This window comes from Chenopodium album, chromosome 8 (assembly GCF_948465745.1).
Source record: "Chenopodium album chromosome 8, dcCheAlbu1.1, whole genome shotgun sequence".
NCBI lineage: Eukaryota > Viridiplantae > Streptophyta > Magnoliopsida > Caryophyllales > Amaranthaceae > Chenopodium > Chenopodium album.
In genome coordinates, this window is record NC_137841.1 from 69,047,016 (window position 1) to 69,067,352 (window position 20,337).

The 20,337-nt window shown below is 30.7% G+C and overlaps 1 protein-coding gene across 1 annotated transcript; it reads right to left on the reverse strand.

Annotated features, from left to right (window-relative positions):
* Window positions 1–383: 383 nt before the first annotated feature.
* On the reverse strand, window positions 384–11,740 carry LOC145555429 (carotenoid cleavage dioxygenase 8 homolog B, chloroplastic-like). Its single transcript, XM_081617173.1, has 9 exons — window positions 11,533–11,740; window positions 11,287–11,420; window positions 5,469–5,810; window positions 4,418–4,706; window positions 3,499–3,956; window positions 2,618–2,811; window positions 1,931–2,120; window positions 1,240–1,342; window positions 384–860 (listed from the first exon to the last, which is right to left on the reverse strand). Exons 1-9 carry the CDS (start codon window positions 11,738–11,740, stop codon window positions 715–717), a joined length of 2,064 nt encoding a protein of 687 aa, XP_081473299.1. The 3' UTR covers window positions 384–714.
* Between the last annotated feature and the right edge of the window lie 8,597 nt (window positions 11,741–20,337).

A 20,337-nucleotide genomic window follows, 5' to 3' on the forward strand; every position in this document is an offset into this window, starting at 1 on the left:
TAAAATGAAGACGCTCCTTGACTCCTTGAGGATGGGTAGAACTATGTTGACCTGATTCATCACACGGCTTTACATATAGCACACCACCGTGGAGGAAGAAGGGATTTAAATATTCAATCATGATTTTGGGGCTCAAAATCAAATAGATATCACTCTAATTGGCTCTTTTATATTTGATAATAAACAACATAAGTTCATATGAAAACTCAACAGATACAAATACAGGAGGCAGTCTATATATACTTAACAGGTATTTAGATTAAAACATACCCCAAAAACCTATGAAGTGTAAGCACAAAATTATAGATTAAGTACCAAAGTAACATACAGAAGGATAAACTATATGCATGAAGCTACTACCTTATACTTCGTACATAATTTTTTTTTTGCTGGTATTACACTATACCATACACTATATAACTTATTTACATGTAAACATATGTACATTATTGTACAAACATGTATATAGTTGAAGGCTAACTTCAATTCCACAAAGTGACATTAGAGATAATTATAAGGTGCAACGAACTCCATATCGTTGATTGGCCTCCTAGCGCGAGGCAAATGATAGAATTATATTGGAGGGATATTTGTTGTGGTGATAGGCTCAAGCTCTTACCATAACATACAGTCTTTGTTGTTGTTGTTGTTCCTAAGCTTCGAGGCGAGTACGTGGCTTGTAGCTAGCCATCTAGAATATGTTCAAAAGGAAAACTAATCCATAGGAATCCAACATCCATGCAAACCATAAGGAAGACCATAAGGAAATTTGGCTCGTGCAATCTCTTCAAAGGTCGACCCATCTAGAACCAATGCATATCCTTCTCCATTTTTTCCACTAACCACTGATATCACCACTCCTAAAAAAATTCACCCATATTATCAATTTATGCTGAATTTCAAGTTTAATTAATAAACTTTAAAGGCTTACTACATTATTATACAAAATCACTCGTAAAGTCATTTGGATGGGTATATATATAAAGCTATACGTTTTAAATATAAGTTCTATTTATCAGAAAATATAAACAATGATTCGGCTGATACTATGAAATTTCAGTTATCATGGATCATTTTAGATTCATAAGGATCCCAAACTTGTAAAAATAGTAACGTGACACAATTTAATCTTATCTTCTAGAGTTCCAATAATAAAATTTTACTAGCTAGTTAAAATGTCATATACTTGGTAGTTGATATCCACTAATCTTTTTGTATAGGAAGGATAAATAAAATTACCATCATCTTCTTTGGTTGCCCCGGGGCGAGGCACGAAGTAAGGTTCAGAAGGCACAGCACCCTCTTCATACCAATTTTTTGCCTTCTTCTCAACCAAATCAATCTGCACCATTATAGATCAAATTCGTTAGGCTATATAAAATGTGACTAACACATGGAAATAAAGTTAGAAGCATAATACAATAGCTAAAAACAATTCATCCGTTGACTTATAAACAAATTAATTAAAACCATTAAAGAAATTGTGATTGGCCGACCCATATCTACACAAATTATTTTTAGGCTTACGTTTACTACACTTGCAAATATTAAATGGTTATATTCAAGTCATATCCTGTCATCTATTAATTTTTATATAAAAGTAACAAAAAGTTTTTATAAAATTAGCACTTTTTCTTAATAAGATTTGATTGTGTTTTATTGAATTAGGTTTATTAATTTGTTTTATTATTGATGAAAATCAATAGTGACATGATTGACAATTGTCATACATGGTCCAACAATTATTTAAATCACTATAGTCAAATAATAAATTGGTGACTAGGCTTCATCTAGCTAAATATAATTACACTTCATTTCGTATATTTGATAGTGTATGCTCTTGCCACCATAAAACTCACATATTGTACATGTAGTGCACGAATTGATACTTGCATATAATTAATGCATGTAGTATATGTAGATTTGGTACCTTAGTTAGAGTGTTGGGGAAGTTACAAGGGCGACGAGCTCCACAAGCGTAAGCATAACGATATTTTTTGCCCAAGTAAGAAGGGTTAATACTACACATATCCATGCCTCGACCATGCTCCTTTGGGTCCAATGCTGCCTCTAGCTTCCCATATGGCATCCCATTCATTGGAATTGTGAAACGACCAACTCTGCACCCGTAATTATCATCATTATATTTATATGACAAGATCGATATTCTATATAACATATTATAAGTCATCTTATGTTTAATATCTAAGAAACAATAAAAATTCAAGTTGTATAAAAATCGAATACATATAGTATATTGTAATAGTAAAAATTTGATATTAGTTTTTTTTTTTGTGAATCTAACAAATTTAAAGTCTAAGCTAATTAGTAAATTTATCTACGAACGCTTAAAGTAGATAATCATCAAAACCTAATTACTCAACATTAGATTTTTCTGTGAGTCTAACAAATTTAAAGTCTAAGCTAATTAGTAAATTTATCTACAAACGCTTAAATTAAAGTTGGTAAGAAACTATAAGGTTGTTTAGTGTTTAAACATGAAACTATAGATAATGTAATTTGTAGCCCTCATATTACAATTACTACAATGCAATGTAATATATGTGTGCGTTTATATAATGTAATATTAGACTATTGTCTAATGTAATATACATACCTTGCACTTGGAAGTACATCTTCACCTAGGAAGGAGCGTAAATTCTTGAGCCTTAGCTTGTCAAGGATAGAAGTATCTGCATTGTGTTCACAACAGTCTGCAACGATTGCGGTTACATTGCCTTCTTCGTCTGTTTCTTCATATGCGTTTATGAAATGAAATGTCAAGAACAAGGGCACTTCAACAGTAGCCACCTACAAAATATCATGTACAATACTAATAAGAATGAGTTTATTCCTAATAATTATCATCATTTGTTGTTTAATATACATTTAACTATATACAAATGAAGTATTAACTACAAAGGCAAAGAAAGAATAAGTTTTTTTATTTATATTTATTTATATATTTATTTATTTTTAATTTTTTTACGATATAGAGAGCCATAAAGACAGTAGTACTGTAGTAGTAGTATGTGTGGTTGCAAGGTTTAGACATGTGAAAATCAGCTATACTGATAAACCACTCGTCGTGCAATTTTGATTTTGAAAGTTAAACTTCATTAGCTGTAATATTTTTTTTAATGTATAATGCTACGATTTATGTAACTATGGAGTATTTTATGGCGGCATATGATTTTTTTACTAGAATACATAAACTTATACAAGCCAATTTGATCGTGAAATGCTAACAAAATGTTGGCTCATTTGGTAAGAGATTTTAGGAGTGTAGGGTTTAAACCCTACCAAGTGAGGGTACTTGGGTGTAGGGATTTCTCTACCCTCCACTCTATTCCCAATTAAGTGTCTGACCCACAAATATTAGACTAAAAAACCGTGAGGGTTGAGGTCTGATTACGATCCTCCTTACCAATTAAGAAAAAATAAATAAAAATGGTCGTAAAATAGTATAAGAGGAGAGTAGTTTATGTTAGTACATACCAAGCTTCCGCTGAATCTACACATAACATGCACAAATGCTTTAGATTGAGGGTGCCACTCAAACTTGTAAAGTGGGGTAGGCTCAGCCCTTAACAAGTTCTTTACACAGTATCTTAAGGGCATCTCCGGCACAATTATGTAATTTTCAGTGACCGGGAAAGAGTGGACCCACCCCGGGGTGGGCCCGCCGCGACAATTGATTCTCCCAATCACTCGCCGTCCATTTGATCCTGCTTTCATCCTGACCGCTAGATAACCAGGGTTGACCAAATCTGGGAGCAAAGTCAACATCTCATCTTTTGTTACAATAGGATGAGCTGAATGTAAAAGTAGCCTTTGAAAGGGGTCATCAAACTCTAATTTCCCCAACGTTTCCAATGTGTTAGGGTCAATTATTATTGACCCTTTTTGTGTCTCTGTTAGGCAAACTACTCGTCCATCTCCGAGTCTTATCACTCCTACAAATACACATGTATATATATAAGAAAACTTTACGACATGATTATATTTATATATTTCGTAATTCTCACATTATGTATGTCAATTGTAACGTTTTATCTGATGTATATTTGTATGCTTTGTTTCATTACTTTCTTATTAGTTTTACTAAATCAAATAACTAAATGAATCAAAAAATTAGTTTATATTAATATTTTATGAGAATTGATTTTCACTTAAAGTTTGATTTTGGCACTTGTCAACAAAAAATGTATTATACCTTGATGACCAAATTTAGGTCATTAGTAACATACCACCATATAATACGTAAATCATATTGATGCATACATATATTAATATAGTAAGAACATGACTAGTTTTTAATATTAAGTAGACTTTGCTTAAGTATAATATGTAGTGTTTTCCATTAAAAGGACATGTAATTATGAGGGGTTATATTTAATCAAAAAAAAAAAATTACCTGTATTAGCATTATCAGTAAGTGAAGCACCAGAGAATAGATTGGCTAATTCACCAATGTAAGCAAGAAAATTTTTAGGTTTAGGAGTTTCAGAAAATTCCCTATAACAAATTTTATTGTTCTTCCTTGCTGCCTTATATGCCTCTGATTCGAGTTGCCGGTGACCAGCAACCAGCCTTCCATTCTCGAAGTGAAGTTTAACAAGGGTGGCATAGCCGTCGAAGAGGTGCCGGAATTGGTGGTCTCCCATATGCCATAAGCCAGGACCATTCCTTAGATATGTTCCACGCTGCATTCAACATGCATTATTATTATTATTGGTTTTTAATTTGATATATGTACATATATATGAATTTTCATTAAGGTGCAATTGAATATGTATTAAGAGTATAATTAAAATATAATACCTCCGTTTCATATTATTTGCGACTTTAAAATATTTTATATCTCACAAATAATACCTCAAAGTTATAAATAATATGAAATAGATGTAGTATATATGTAACTTTAATTATGGTTGTTTCAATGGGATTTAGTAGACAACTTTCATCTAAATAGCAGGCATAATGATTAGGTTGACGGCTGTATTAAAAAAGTGACATTTCATTCGTAAACCTAAAGTGGTGGGAATTTCATTCCCTACTTTTATAGTTGTATGTGTAAAAAAAGTGGTATATTTAGCGATAAAAGAACAATTGAAAGGTGTATATATAAAAAGTACAGAGTATAAGTTAAATGAGTGATTTCAATTCTATTCAATTGATTTTGAGACGGAATCTTAAATTTCTATGTGGTTATCGATCATTTTCTCTTAAGCTACAAGTTAAGCAAATTGCTTAAAAGTAAAAAATGATTTAAGTTAACCTAGCATATTGAAATGATGATAATAAATATTTGGCCATTTGTACATATACAAGTTATACTTTGCAATGCAATAGTGTTAAATATAGTCGTCCATATGATCATGATGATATAAATGAACACTTAATAAATTCAAATAAGAAATGATGTAGAAGTTTTAATTAAGCTTATATTAATAGTTTGTACATACCAGCCATGAGGGTATTTCACCTTCAACAAGAAGCTCTCCTTCCCATCTTTCTTGTCTAATGCTTGTCCAAGCAGTTAGTTTGCCACCACTCTTTGTTTCTTCTTTTTTCGGCGTAGGTGGAGGAGGAGGAGCAACAACAGGAGGCAATCTAGTGGCCACATGAGTGGCCACCAAGTTGATGTTATTATCGCCTTTGCTAGTGCTTAAACTTTGGCTAGTACCAAAGGACAATGAGTTTCGATTATTTGAATCACATTTTATAGAAGATTTTGATGCAATTGATGAGCTAGGAAAACCATGATTATTAGTTGGTGCATGAAATGAAAGGGATGAAGACATGATCTATAATAAAGTGATAAAAGAAAGATAATAGTATTTGAGATTTTTGAGAAACTAAGCAAGTTGTGTGTAATTAAGAGATGTTATTAGTTATGTAAGTAATTAGGAGGTTGATATTAGGAGTATTTATAGAGGTGTAATGTTACTATTTCAATATATATGCATCTTAGAAGGGAGATCTTATGATGGTGGGAAATGAGGGGAATAATCATACTAGGGAATCATGTTATGTTGACATCTTTGACGAGTGGGAAATTCTCTTCGGCGCTTTGCACTAGAACTAGAAGCCAAGGTTTAATTTTATTATTGTTTGATTTATTATTTTTTTTCTTTTTCTTGTTGTTGTTATTGTTTTTTTTTTTTTTTTCTTTTTATTATTACTCTATATTATTTTAAATGGTTTAAAGATGAGCTGAGTTGAGTATGAGTTTACTGATGCACTTTTCAAATTGTATCACTTACAATTGAGTTCAATTCAATTTTAGAGCTCGAAATTTCAAGTATAACTTAGTAAAACTAACTTCGAGGTTGAAATTGTATACAAGTGTCAATTTTATGATACAAAGAACTAAACGGATTCACCTCCTAAACACATTATGACATTAAGCTACACAGGGGGGGACATTAAGCTACACCAAATATAAATGTGATTTACATTGAAATTTACTCCCTCCGTCCCTTAATTAGATGCCTACTTCTCTTTATTATGTGAGTAATAAATACTAGAAACAAGCATCTAATAAAGGGACCGAGAGAGTATTGCTTATTTGGTGTATTTAATTATAAGTATTTATAAGACATTAAAATATAGTCAAATAAAATTTTTAATGTCTTCTAAATATACATTTTTTCATATTTATTGTTTGTTTTTCAAAAATTGAGAATGGCTCAATGTTCATAATTTTAGTGCTCATAATTTAGCTAATATTTTGAGGGAAAAAGCAAATGAATGCCTTGGAGGCGTCGGATATGAAAGCTAGAATTAGAAATATTAAATAGATATAAATATCAATAACATTAATCGATGCGTGATTTTGACATGCATTACATAATTAATACCATTTTAGGTGTAAAATACGCACACCTACTAACACTAATAATAACCGAATGCCTAGTTCCTCTATATATAATTTCGACAATTAGGACTTACACGGTATTTTTAACATTTATTATTGACCCATTCTATACGCGAGTTAATTCTATACGAAGTTTTAGACAAGAAAATTTAAAAACACATAAGAGAAAACATTAGTTATTTTACATTGAACATTATTTAGTATGAATTAAAAATCAAATTATAATAAGAAAGGGGGGAAAAACAATATTTGGTTTTGGAGGAAATTGTAATCTATAGCTAGTGTTTATAGCATGTAAATAGAAGTAAGAGGTTAGAGGTTTGACGAAACTTTTGACTTGTGAGTAAACAAAGAGTAACATATTTCAGCATAGTTCTACACATGCACTTGCTCTTGATTATTTTAATTTATAAGTAATGTATTAGACTAATAATTTAAATTTTTAAAAATAATTGAAATTAAAGATAATAATGTCAAAGAAGATATTTCATACACGATTATATGCTTTGACATATGGCCCATATCGATCATATAACTATATTTGGGGTATTGTTTTAATAATTATTATACTCCGCAATTGAAATTTAAATATGTCAATATGTACTTGTCTTGTTACAATGACAACCCATTTTTATAAAATAAGGACACCTAAGTGAATAAAAAAAATAAAAAAATAAAATAGGGACACCTAAACTATTAAAAATCAAGTTATATTATTACTTAACTAGCTGGCTATTGAAATAGTTTGAAGCTAGCTAAAGACATGAACCCATCATGTACACTAAATTAATTAATGAGGAATGAAAGATAAAAACAAAACATACATGTATCTATATTTTACACCATACTAATATATTAAATTATATTCGAGAATTAAACTTTCTAAAGAAACAAAATCAAAGTTAAGTATGGCCTATTATAAGTGAATGTAGAGAATGTCAAGAAGTCAAATGTTAAATTGTCACACGCATCCTGTTTATGATTATGAGCAAAACTTGTTACCTATAATCAACTAACTCCTAAATCACTAAGGTTAGCTTAGCTATAATGTGGAAACATTAGGGAAACATGTGTAAGAATTGAAGAGTAGTTGGGTTAGTTCTTGCAATTAGAGACGTTGATTAGGGCGGTGGTCATGTACTTTTAGCTTGGGAGCCGTTCATAGTGGTGTTAGAGCACAAATAATATGAAAAATAACATAAAAACCATATTGTATATATAAAAACATTGGGCCATCACAACATTGAGAAATATTGTGAAATTTGTGATAGATGGTGGTTCCCCAAATAATTACACCCTTTAATTATACTATATACTATTCAATTATTTTATTGATTGGCCCCCTTTTAATTTCTTTAAATTTATTTCCCTCTTAGTTTATTTGTAGTTTATACCCCTTTGGGAAAGTGGGTTCCCCTTAAAATTTCCTATATTTGCTATAATAATAAGCTATAGTATGATTAATAACTACTAATTAAATACACATTGATTAAAAATGTTTTAACTTGGGCCACATGTTTGCCACCTAGTTCAATTTTCATGTGAAGATGTCAAAATGTTTTTCATCAAACCTACTATTATTTTGACTCATGTCAATTTTCTCATCATTCTTGAAATCAGAATATTATTGGAATGAGAATCCAATCCAATGGGCTGGGGAGCCAAGTATTTTCAATGGTTTCCTAATAATTCTTCCTTCATCACTCTTCTTACTATATATTACATATGTTATATGGAGTACTTCGTATATTTCTAAATCGGACTCTAATTTCTCAAAAAAAAAAAAAGGACTTGAGTTTCAACTTATCAAAACTAATCAATCCGATATTAAAATTAGAATTGATATCTGATTCAAAATTTTCAGATATTCAATATTCAAAAATAATTAAATATCGGATATCTAGTACAAATATCCAAACTTTTGGATATTTTAGTCATTAAAAAAATTAAAATAAATAAATAAATAAATCTTCAAATTAATAAGTTTTAATTTGGATATTCCGTGTATTCAATCTAAAAGTTCATAAAACTGGATTTTTGATATGTGCTCAACCCTATTTACTATTAGTCCTTATTTTCACTTGCTTCGTTCATACAAAGTATGTAAGAAGGTAGTTGTAAAAAACTTAATTTTGCTAGTACTAGTAGTTCATACAATTTGTTAAGTTCAATTTAGGGTCAAATTAAATAGAATATCTAAATTATTGTATCATGTATTCAGAGTATGAGCTATTCAATAGTAGTGTAGTACTATTAGTTGTTAAAATAAAATAAAATAAAATAAAATAAAAAGGTTTTAACACAAAAATCTTCAACTAAAAAATAAAAAAAGAAAAAAAGAAAAAAAAGGGTAAAGGCTCCAACGAGACATATACAAGTAAATAAAATAACTTCACGCCTTATATAATTTGAGACAATACTCAAAATTACGTCTCAATTTCAATAATTTTATAAGTAAAGCTAAAATTGTACTTCTATTTGTATGTAAGGGTTTATTCACTTCAACTTAATTTCAGTTCAGTTCAGTTCATTTAGCTCCAATACTCAGTTCAGTTCATTTCAGCTCATAATTTTCTTCTCTCATAAAATATTCATTCCAACTCATTCAGTTCAGTTCAGTTCAGCTTAGCCTCAGTTCAGTAAATGTGAGCAGGCCTTAAGGCGCCTCATAAAAGTTTACCTCCTAATAAGCTTAGGTTCCTAAAATAATTTTCTAAGCATGGGGCAAAATCACTATTTATAGCCTAACTACCATATTATTTCAATGATAAACAATATAATCGGTTTATTTTTTTTTTACATTATGAGATGGACATAATTAGTCTCCTAATATCTACAATGCAAACATTATAATTTTTGAAAATTGAATCCAACACAAAAGAATTATTTTCGAGAAACAATAGAATACTAATAAAAATTACATAAATGAAACTATAAATTTAATAAATAAAAAATTGTTAATAATACTATTTTATACCAAGAATAAAATTACATAAAATATTTGGAGAAAATATGTCAATTATTATTAACTATATAATCATAAAAACATTATGATACTCATATTTCAAATGATTATTATAAAATTTTCATTAATTAATATTATAGTTTCAAAAATTACCAAATGTTAAAGAGGTAACAAAGCCTCACCTTCTAGAAGCCAAGGTTTGATTTAGAAAGAAATTAAATTGCTTTCCAGATAGTCAAATGACTTAGAAAATGAGGTTGACAACTGTCTAAATGAGATGATCTGATGTAGATCATATAGTGAATTAGTGAGTGAATGAAAGCTTAGAGATAATCGAATAAACAATGCCAGGAGATTTTCACAACAACAGCTCATCATCTATATAGAACTTAAAAAGAAAATTTTAGAAAACAATAAAATAGAGATTGATCAATAATGTAAGGGATATATATAAAATATAGCCTTTTTATTTAGATTTAGAAAAAAAAAACTGAGTAAAGTCTTTCCTTTTTTTTTTTTTTTTTTATTTATTTTAAATATACAAATATATTAAGTCTTTCCTTTACCTATTTGGGCCTAAAATGTCTTTATGAATTTATGATATTTCCTTCGTCTCAATAAAATTTCATGCTTTGAATCTTTGATGGTACAAGTTTAGCAATGTAAATTTTTTATCGTTAATAACTTTAATTATTGTGTTATAATAATCTTAAAGCATTTATTAAGACAAATAATCCAAAGATTCTAAACAACACCCTACATTATTATTATTATTATTATTATTATTATTATTATTATTATTATTATTATTATTATTATTATTATTATTATTATTATTATTATTATTATATCTCAAAAACAGTGGGAAGCCGAGATACAATCTGGGCCCCCAATCCTCTAGCTATAGCAAAGCCTACCCGACCTAGTGAAGATATGAGCTGCAGCACGAGCCCCAATGTCTTGCGTCGTCGAGAACCTTTGAATCCGCTTCAGCAACGCAACAACTTCCTTCTCTAATTCCTCAAGCAAGGAGAAGGGAATGAATCCATAGCCAATCGCCCGACAACGAGTTTCATACTTAACCCGCTTCTGATGAGCCGCATCAGCCACAACCCGTCCAGGAAAAAAGTCAGATAGCCCTGTCTGTGTCAAAGGAGAAGACCCAGTGAAGTCGATACATACATCACGACCACGAGTCCATGAATAAAGTAACACATCAGCAGGTCTGAGAGCCCCGTCATTCCCTCCACACAACCCTATGTCAACCTCCTTTCTCGCTGAAATCCCAGATTTGTAGCAAATATCAACAAGTGTATCTCGAACAACATTATGCCGATGTTTAATACCTACAATACCAGCACACGACACCGCGTGGTCGTCGAAAATATCCCCAGTAAAAACCCGAGAGCAAGCAGAGCACGACGTCGAGACAGAGAACAATGGAATACCCAGCCGGTAACACAGCACACATCGGTATGTCTTTGCGTTCATCGTCTGACCCAACCCAGAAATAGGTACTGCATGAAGCCAAGCAGAGGTGTGGTCTCCCTGCTGCGACTTCCACAATGCCGACTGACGAGGAGACAAAGAAAAGGTGGATTATGCAGAATCGGTAACCTTTGTGAAATATATATATATGCCAATTTCTTCATGAGTTTAGGGGCAGCGACCTCACAAGGATTACCTAAAATATCATACTCCACCGTTCCATTAAACAGACTCAACGCATCCTCAAAAGCGTGACCAAGACCGACAATACCAGTACGACGCAGAAGCTTCGTCTGCAACCCAGCAGTCTGCAACCGAAAAGCAAGAAAGGCATAATGACAAACATCGCCTGCGGAATAAACTCCAAGTCCGCCAACGCAGATGGTAAGGTGGCAAGTCTCCATTGCCAATCGCCAAACCCAAGCCCCGAAGCAGTAACGATACGCTCCAATGAAGATCGGAGAGCCTCGTCAAAAGTGCGCTGAGCCACCTCAAAAGTACTAGGAGGACAAGTATGTAAAACAAAGTAGAGTTTAGAACCTACAATAAATTAGTGGGAAGCCGAGATACAATCTGGGCCCCCACTCCTCTAACTATAGCAAAGCCTACCCTAGTGACAATTATTATTATTATTATATCTCAAAAACAAAAGTCATACAACCTACAATAAATTAGTGGGAAGCCGAGATACAATCTGGACCCCCACTCCTCTAGCTATAGCAAAGCCTACCCTAGTGACAATTATTATTATTATTATTATTATTATTATTATTATTATTATTATTATTATTATTATTATTATTATTATTATTATTATTATTATTATTATTATTATTATTATTATTATTATTATTATTATTATTATTATTATTATTATTATTATTATTATTATTATTATTATTATTATTATTATTATTATTATTATTATTATTATTATTATTATTATCAAATTGTATGTAGTTGTAATTGTAAATTACAAACAAAATAAACTATAATCTTATGGGCTGAGAGAGTATAAAAATCTTCATATAATCATATCAAATTCAGGTCATAATATTTTGACTTTTGAGGTAAATATTAGATTTGGGTCAAGTAATTTGAGAGAATTTATTTTTCCAAAAGTTTGACTTTCGAGCTAAAATTTAGATTTGGGTCAATTGGGAAAAATTTGTTTTTCCGTGTCTAATAAAAAATGTATCCATATTTTATCAGTAACTTTTATATGTGATTGGCTATACAGGGTTATTTGTTAGTGTTGTAGAAGTATTTTGTTAAAATTATAATGATTACTTAGTAATATAGGGTTTACTCAATTATTGTAGGGGTTACTTTGTTATTTAAGGATTCTTCAATAAGTATAATAAAGAATTAAAGAGTTGTTTCATCTCTATATTAGGGGTTACATACACCTTTCTTTTACAAGCGGCCGCACAATGCAATGTGGTCAGCTGCACAGAAAACGCGTTGTATATTTATTTAATAGAATTTTCGTAATATACTTGTATATAATTATTAAGTATTATGCTAAATAATGCATAAATTATTGATTTATGACTTTCAAATATAATTTTCAAAATTGGTGACAAAATGAATCATTAACATTGCGCAAACATGAGCTGTAAACCCATTTGATTCCTCTGTAAACTACCTATTAAATGCATTCGGAAATTTTCATGATTAAAAGCTAGAGATATAGGAGAAAGATCGACTAATGAAGTTAATTACTCTATAATTTATATATATAATATATAATTATATATCGTACGGGTTATTCATTGTGACATGTTGAAGGTAAGCACCCATTTTAGTGATGGCGTTGTTGGCTTATTATAACACCTCCTAAGAAAAACCCACATTGGAATTACCAAATGGAGCACTTTAATGATTTCTTTTAGGAAACTTTATTAATTAAATATTACAGTAACTTTTTTCAGGTTTTTAAAAAGTTTTAATAATTATTAAATTTACTCAATCGTACTCCAAAAATTTGGAATTATTTGAGCGTACTATTGGTAAAAATTAAGTATTTTGCCTTTTAACTTATTTTTTTAATCCATAGTTTGTGTCAATTGCCTAGTGTTTACTATGATTGTGTATGGTAGATTAGTAACCTAATAGTTCACATGTTTAAATCCCCACTCTCATTTGTTAGTCGTTTGCACCAACTAATAATTATTTTGTTTGTGTCAATTTGACCCATGTTCAACTCAATCTTTAATCACACAAAGAGCTGGCTATGATAGCGAGATATAGCTCAAGTGGTTAGAGCTTCTCTCTCGATTCCAGAAAATCTTGGGATCGATTCTCATCACTCGCCGTTGTGGCTCTCTAACACCCCCCCCCCCAAAAAAAAAAAAACGTGGCAATATAGGTTGAATCATTTCCAATTTTCTTGCACTAGAATTGGATGGGAATGGAATCTGACAAATTAGGGAGAAGAGAATAGAATAGAATGGCTTTTGTATTGTTTATTCATCAATAGGTTGAGTATTTATACAAAACCTATGCTCATAAGATAGGAAACAATCTTCCCAAAAGATATACCATATATCCTAATGATATATTCACTAAACAATATCTTAACATATAATAAACCTAAATATATTATTCCCTGAATGATATCTAACACCCTCCCGCAATCGTAACGGCAGTAACACGAACGTTGCGATTGAGATGCACTCTTGTGATGTCGCCTTCAATTTTTTGTTTCTTCTTTTTCAACTATGAGAATGTTCATCTTTTCGAACTCATTAGTCATCAATCAAACAGGAACGTCATTCTTTTCGAACCTGCAAATAACAATTTTTTGTTTTTCCAGAGCAAAACCGAGCTCCAATCAAATATTGGTTTTTCCAGAGTAAACCACACTCAAATCTTTTATTGGTTTTTCAGAGTAAACCACACTCTCATATCCAAATGAGCAAAATCATGCTCGAATCAACTCACAAACCTTGTCTCACGGCACAAGGAGAACCAAATATGTCTTGTCTCACGACACAAGAGAGCCGATTTTTTTTTTAATATTGCGTCAAGCATAACGCTATTTAATGTCTTCATCTCCAAAGATGTGTTATAGTGGAGGAAGTCCACCCACATACTCCCACAAAAAAAAATTCTCCCAAAAAAAAAATTCACATACACATATGATTAACGTGTACCAACCCAAAAAAAAAAAAAAAATTAAAGAGTATTAATATTGCATAGCGGAAGCAAAATTTTGAATCCCACCAGTGGGTTTAACTTTCTAACCCACCGACAGGGGGGAAAATTTTGTGAGCGGTCCCAAAATTTAACCTGCTCTTGATACCATGACAAATTAGGGAGAAGAGAATAGAATGGCTTTTGTATTGCTTGATTATTATTCATCAATAGGTTGAGTATTTATAAGATAGGAAACAATCTTCCCAAAAGATATACCATATATCCTAATGATATATTCACTAAACAATATCTTAACATATAATAAACCTAAATATATTATTCCCTGAATGATATCTAACAGAATCATTTCCATTATTTTTGCCATTTCCCTAACGCCCTAATTTAGTAACCAATCTACAACTTTATTTCACTCTTAATAATACTAATACTTACTCTATTTCTTTATACTTGTAACGCTTCTCTAAAATGAAAATGTCATAATATTTGCAATACACTATAATTAGATTTATTTTTTTTTTGGTAAAAGTTGTATTATTTTCTTTATTTTAATCTCATGGCGCACTATATACTCCTAACCGTCTCTCACCCTCATTTAAAGTGTATTAAATCATATGAGCTCCACTTTTCTTGAATACCATAAAAAAAGTGCATGTTGCAAGTATATAGAAACGGAGAAAGTATTATTTTGTCGCATGTAAAAAACAACTTCTATGATTTGAGGTTTGCGACACACAAGTAAAGTCTTCAAGTCTTCTCTATATTTTTATTACTAGATGTAAGCCCGTGCGATGCACGGTTTTTAAATATTTCATTTTGTATATTTTTTTGTAATTTCTTAATATTTTTTGTTTTTATTTTCTATTATATCATTTTAACATTAGTTTAAGGTAAAATATTTTGTTAAGTTTTAAATTATTCTTATTCAAATTTTACTTATATAGAACTTGAATTTATAAATTGAAATAAATATTATCTCATTCATCGGATAGTTAGATAAAATCATGAAATCAAAATATATTTTTTAATTTCTAATTAATTATTTTTTGAAATAATATAAATCCTAATGTAAAAGATAATATAAAAGATAATTTTTGTTTTTTTTTTCATAATTTAAATCATAAATTTCTATTTTTTTTTTCAATTCTCAAATTTCATTTGTTATTTTTTTCTTAAATGGCGACTGAAAATTAAAATTCTAAATTAATATATCAATCTAATTTTTCATTGGTCGAAATATTACTTTTGCTTATGTGGCGTGCGATGCACGAATTTTTATATACATCTTGTACATAAATATTTTTTTGGTGATCTCTTAATTTTTTTCTTGCATTATAAGTTTTAAAATTTTGTATGAAAGTATCATATCATCATATATTTACATAATTTAGTTTGTTTTTCATTTTTTTTATCAACCCTTTTAATGAAATAACAATTTCAAGAAAAAAAAATGTTGAAGTATCAATTTCACTTAAGTTTCATACCCCTTATTAACGAAATTCTTTTAAAAAGGGGTTTAAAAAAATTGGTATTGGGATTTAGCAAAATAAAAAGGGGATGGCATAGTAATTCAAAATCTTAACCCGTGCGATGCACTTTTTTTTTTTTGTTGTATTTATGAGCTAATATTTGTTATATATTTACATAAAATTCCTAATATTAAAAGATAATATTTAATATTTAATTAATTTAAACTTAAAAATCTCATTCGCCAATTTTGCTTACGTGGCATTTGAATTATTTAATTCTAAAAGAAATTAATAATCTCTTATTTAATTGGCTACTACTAAGATTTATAATCATACATGGTGCGCTGAGAAAATTAGATCCTACGTGGCTCTCTAAAAACTCGGGAAAAAACTCCCCTATATATATATATTAGATTGCTTTTTTCTTTTCTTTTTTTTTTTTAATTTTTATTGCATTATTTGCCCTCACGGCTTACGCACAAAAAATTGATCACCGGTGGGTATGCTCTAATAATAATGCAATGGGACATGATATGGGGCATACAAACCGTTATCATTGTACACGAATAACACGATCATTTCTATGATTGTAACAAAGAAAATCTCAACTCATCATGCACTATTTTTTTTCTTCCCTTCCTATATGCTTATTTGAGCATCCACTACTTATATCATACCAGTGGAATTTTCATTTGTGAGCTTCTTCGTCATAAAACCCAAATATTAATGGCTCAAATTATATGGGTCAAATGATAGATATGTCATATAAAATATTGCATGTTTATTTAAGCATTACCAATGAAATGATACTTGTTAGTTTTATTGATGACCGATATGATATAGTCAACAATAGAAACATACTTTCTTTGTTCTACATATGTTTTACAATATGGTGAAAAACACATAGAATTTAAGAAAGTGCGTAAAATGACATAGGGACCACCAAAATCTATGTGAATTACCAACAAATTAAAACCATTGTATTTCCCCAAGAAAAAAAAAATTAAAATCATTGTAAACTACTCCGTATGAAATTTTTAAAAACAAAAAAACATCATTAAAGATATACTCTGTATTGAGTATTTGCATAATAAAGTTAACAAGAGAGAGAGGGAACATATACGACATCAGTTTGATGTATATGAAAATTTTAATATACAACCGGAGGCAAGATGCACCAATTATTATTTTTTGTTCATTTGATGATTAAATGAGCACTTTTAATATTTAATCATCAAAATAAGCAAAAAGCACCTTGTGTGTAATGCACACCTGTATATATATAACTACCTTTTGATGCCATTTTCTCGTATTTACTCCCCTTTATCAATATATATATTATATACAATTTAGATATCAGTGATTCATTATATAATATATCAATGTAATAAATACTCAGTTAACAGTGTTTTAACAAAACATTCATTGTTGAGCTAGAATCTACAAGTGAGTAATAACAAGTTTTGTCTTGCGATGAAGAATACAAAGAGGAAGATGACAAACATATAAAAATATCAAACAAATCCTCTAAGAAATAATTCTATACACCAATTATTTTTATGATTTTATGTTGACTTTGTATGTGGTATGAGTCTCTTTCAATGTTGACTTGTATACAGACCCACTAAGACGCACTTAATTTATTATTAAACTTACAGTATTATACAACAATTTGCATTTGAAAAAGAACTAGACATGACTAAAAGAAATACTAAAATAATGATGAAATTTTATATATTACATATATCACACCTAACTAAAGTGCATGCATTAAAAAGTCACGTATAAATTGGGAGACTACTAGTTGCAAAATATACTGAGCTAAAACAAGGACACTTTGGTTATTGCTTATGTCCCTTCATGCCCTTGTTGATTCCCACAAATGACAATCGTTGGTTGATAAAATTACCTTAAAGTGGCAGACAAAATCAAAGTTTTCCAACAAAATTGCAACATTATATTGGTAATGCTACATTACATAATAATACATATAATAAAAACCTTATGATACAATTTGGTAATATCAATATTCTATAGTTTTTATAAAAATCTAATTAGTGGAGGGGGCCAATAACCATGTACATTTTACTCAATTAATATTGTAGGGTGGTATTAATGCGCACTAACGTGTCAAAATAGGAACTGGAATCAAAATTAGTTGTGTCAAATTTATTCCTTAAACTTAATTAATTCGTGATTAATTAACTAGGTCAAACTAGCATTTTTTTATTTTTATATGTAAATTCTCTTTAATGACGTGTTTGAAATTTATTCAAGGTGTAATTAGATTGGTAATTGAGTGAAAGCACTTCAAAAATACAATTACGTAAGCCTGGCTTTACTCCGTATAATAATATTTGAATTTTGATTTGAGGAAGTTTAATTTATAACTAATTAGCAGCTTATTTAATTTGATTTACCATATTGCAACATATGCAATATTTTTGTTTACTAATAATATATAGGTGTTTCTGCATGAATCCGATAACCCAAATCCAAGATCCGAAGCTCGAGTATATAACTCGTTCTGCTCCTATCGGCCAAGTAAGAACCTACACAAAAAGAAGAGATTAGCTAGCCCCGGGGTGAATCCGGGGAGAACCACTCCAAAGATTAAGTCAGCAAGTGTTTATGGAAGAAAGATGATTTAGAGAGAGAAAGTAATGAGAATGAAAGAGAGTAGTGAGAGAAAGAGTGTAATAAATGCTACCTTCTTTATAAAGTAAAATCAGATTATTTATAGGTTTACTAAGTGACAGATGGCAGTTTAACAAGTAATATAATTTCTGCCACGTGTCAAACGCGAGCACGACACGTAGCAGCTACTTACATGCCGATATGTATGCTTTATACAGAAATGCCGATATTAGCAAAAGCTATTGATGGATCGAATTCAAATAGTATGTCGGTCTGTCATACCATATCGGCCTATTATGATTTCCGTTATGTAGATATTTCCCCATACAACTAGCCCCCCGTGTGAGGACGTTTGATCAAATGATCTAACGTTGTCACTTGTTGTTAGTATTGTCATTTGATTCGATTTGATTTATAATGTGAGGATGTGACCGGCAAACAAGGTTTACCGTAATTATATCTAGGCTGGGAGCGAAAAACTTCGTTTTTCCCCCCAAGTAACCTTGTTTGCCGTTAGCAAACAAGGTTTACTTTAATTATATTTAGGCTGGGAGCGAAAAACTTCGTTTTTCTCCCCAAGTAACCTTGTTTGTCGTTAGCAAACAAGGTTTACTTTAATTATATTTAGGCTGGGAGCGAAAAACTTTGTTTTTCCCCCCAAGTAACCTTGTCTGCCGTTAGCAAACAAGGTTTACTTTAATTATATTTATGCATGGTGGCTTTAAATTTTAGGCGGGAAAATTGTATAAGTAGAGGACACGTGTCGACGATCTAATGATTTTTTTTTTAAATTAACATTTTGTTCTAACCGTTAGATTTCTGACTAGGTGTCATATCAAACGTCACCTTTTCAACTTCCTTTTTAACTTCTCTTTTCTCTTTTTTTTTTTTTTTTTACTTTTCACATTTTATCATCTCCTTCACAAAAAATTGCGAATTTTATCAGAGAAAGCTGCGATCTTTGTTTGGGATAACCGCAATTGGGTCTTGCTGGACTTATCGCATTATTGAAGCATCAAATATTCTTCTTTGCGTCGTCGCTGCCATCGAGTAGTTTAAGGTATTTTAAAAATTTCAATTTCAATTTGCATGCGTTGGAATACATTCGTTGTTTGCCCATTTTTTAGTTTTTAGTTGGTTTATTAAATGTCCAATAATAATATTGAAGAAGAACAACCCACCCTTAATACTGTTAGGCGGCGTCTTATTAGGCAGTCTTTGGGAAAAGATCTCGGCCATAACAAAAGTGGGGTTTCATCTTTGTCTGATAATATTGACGACCCTTTTCAGCCGTTATCAGAGAAAGAGCAAAAGGAGGCTTTTTACCGTCATAAAATACTAGCGGATTGTGAAAAGGCACGACGCCCTACAAACCCTAACATTCCTGAGGACGTTGAGGTTCTTGAAATTGAACCTGTTAGCATCCGGTATCATTTGCGGAGTTTTTCCGACAAACCTGATTTTGATCAATACGGAACTAACGTCGGAAATATTCATATCAGAACCTCCAGTATGCCGAGATCTAAGCCGACTGACAACCCATCTCAGACTGCCACTACTAGAATTTCGTCCATTTCCGACGGAAAAAATCTGTCGCAAACACCCTTAATTCCGTCGGAAAACTTATTTCCGACGGAATTCCGTCGGAAGTCGTCGTCGGAAAAGTGTTTGTAGGAAAAATGACCTTTTCCGACGAAAATTCCGTCGGAAACACTTTTCCGACGGAATTTTCCGTC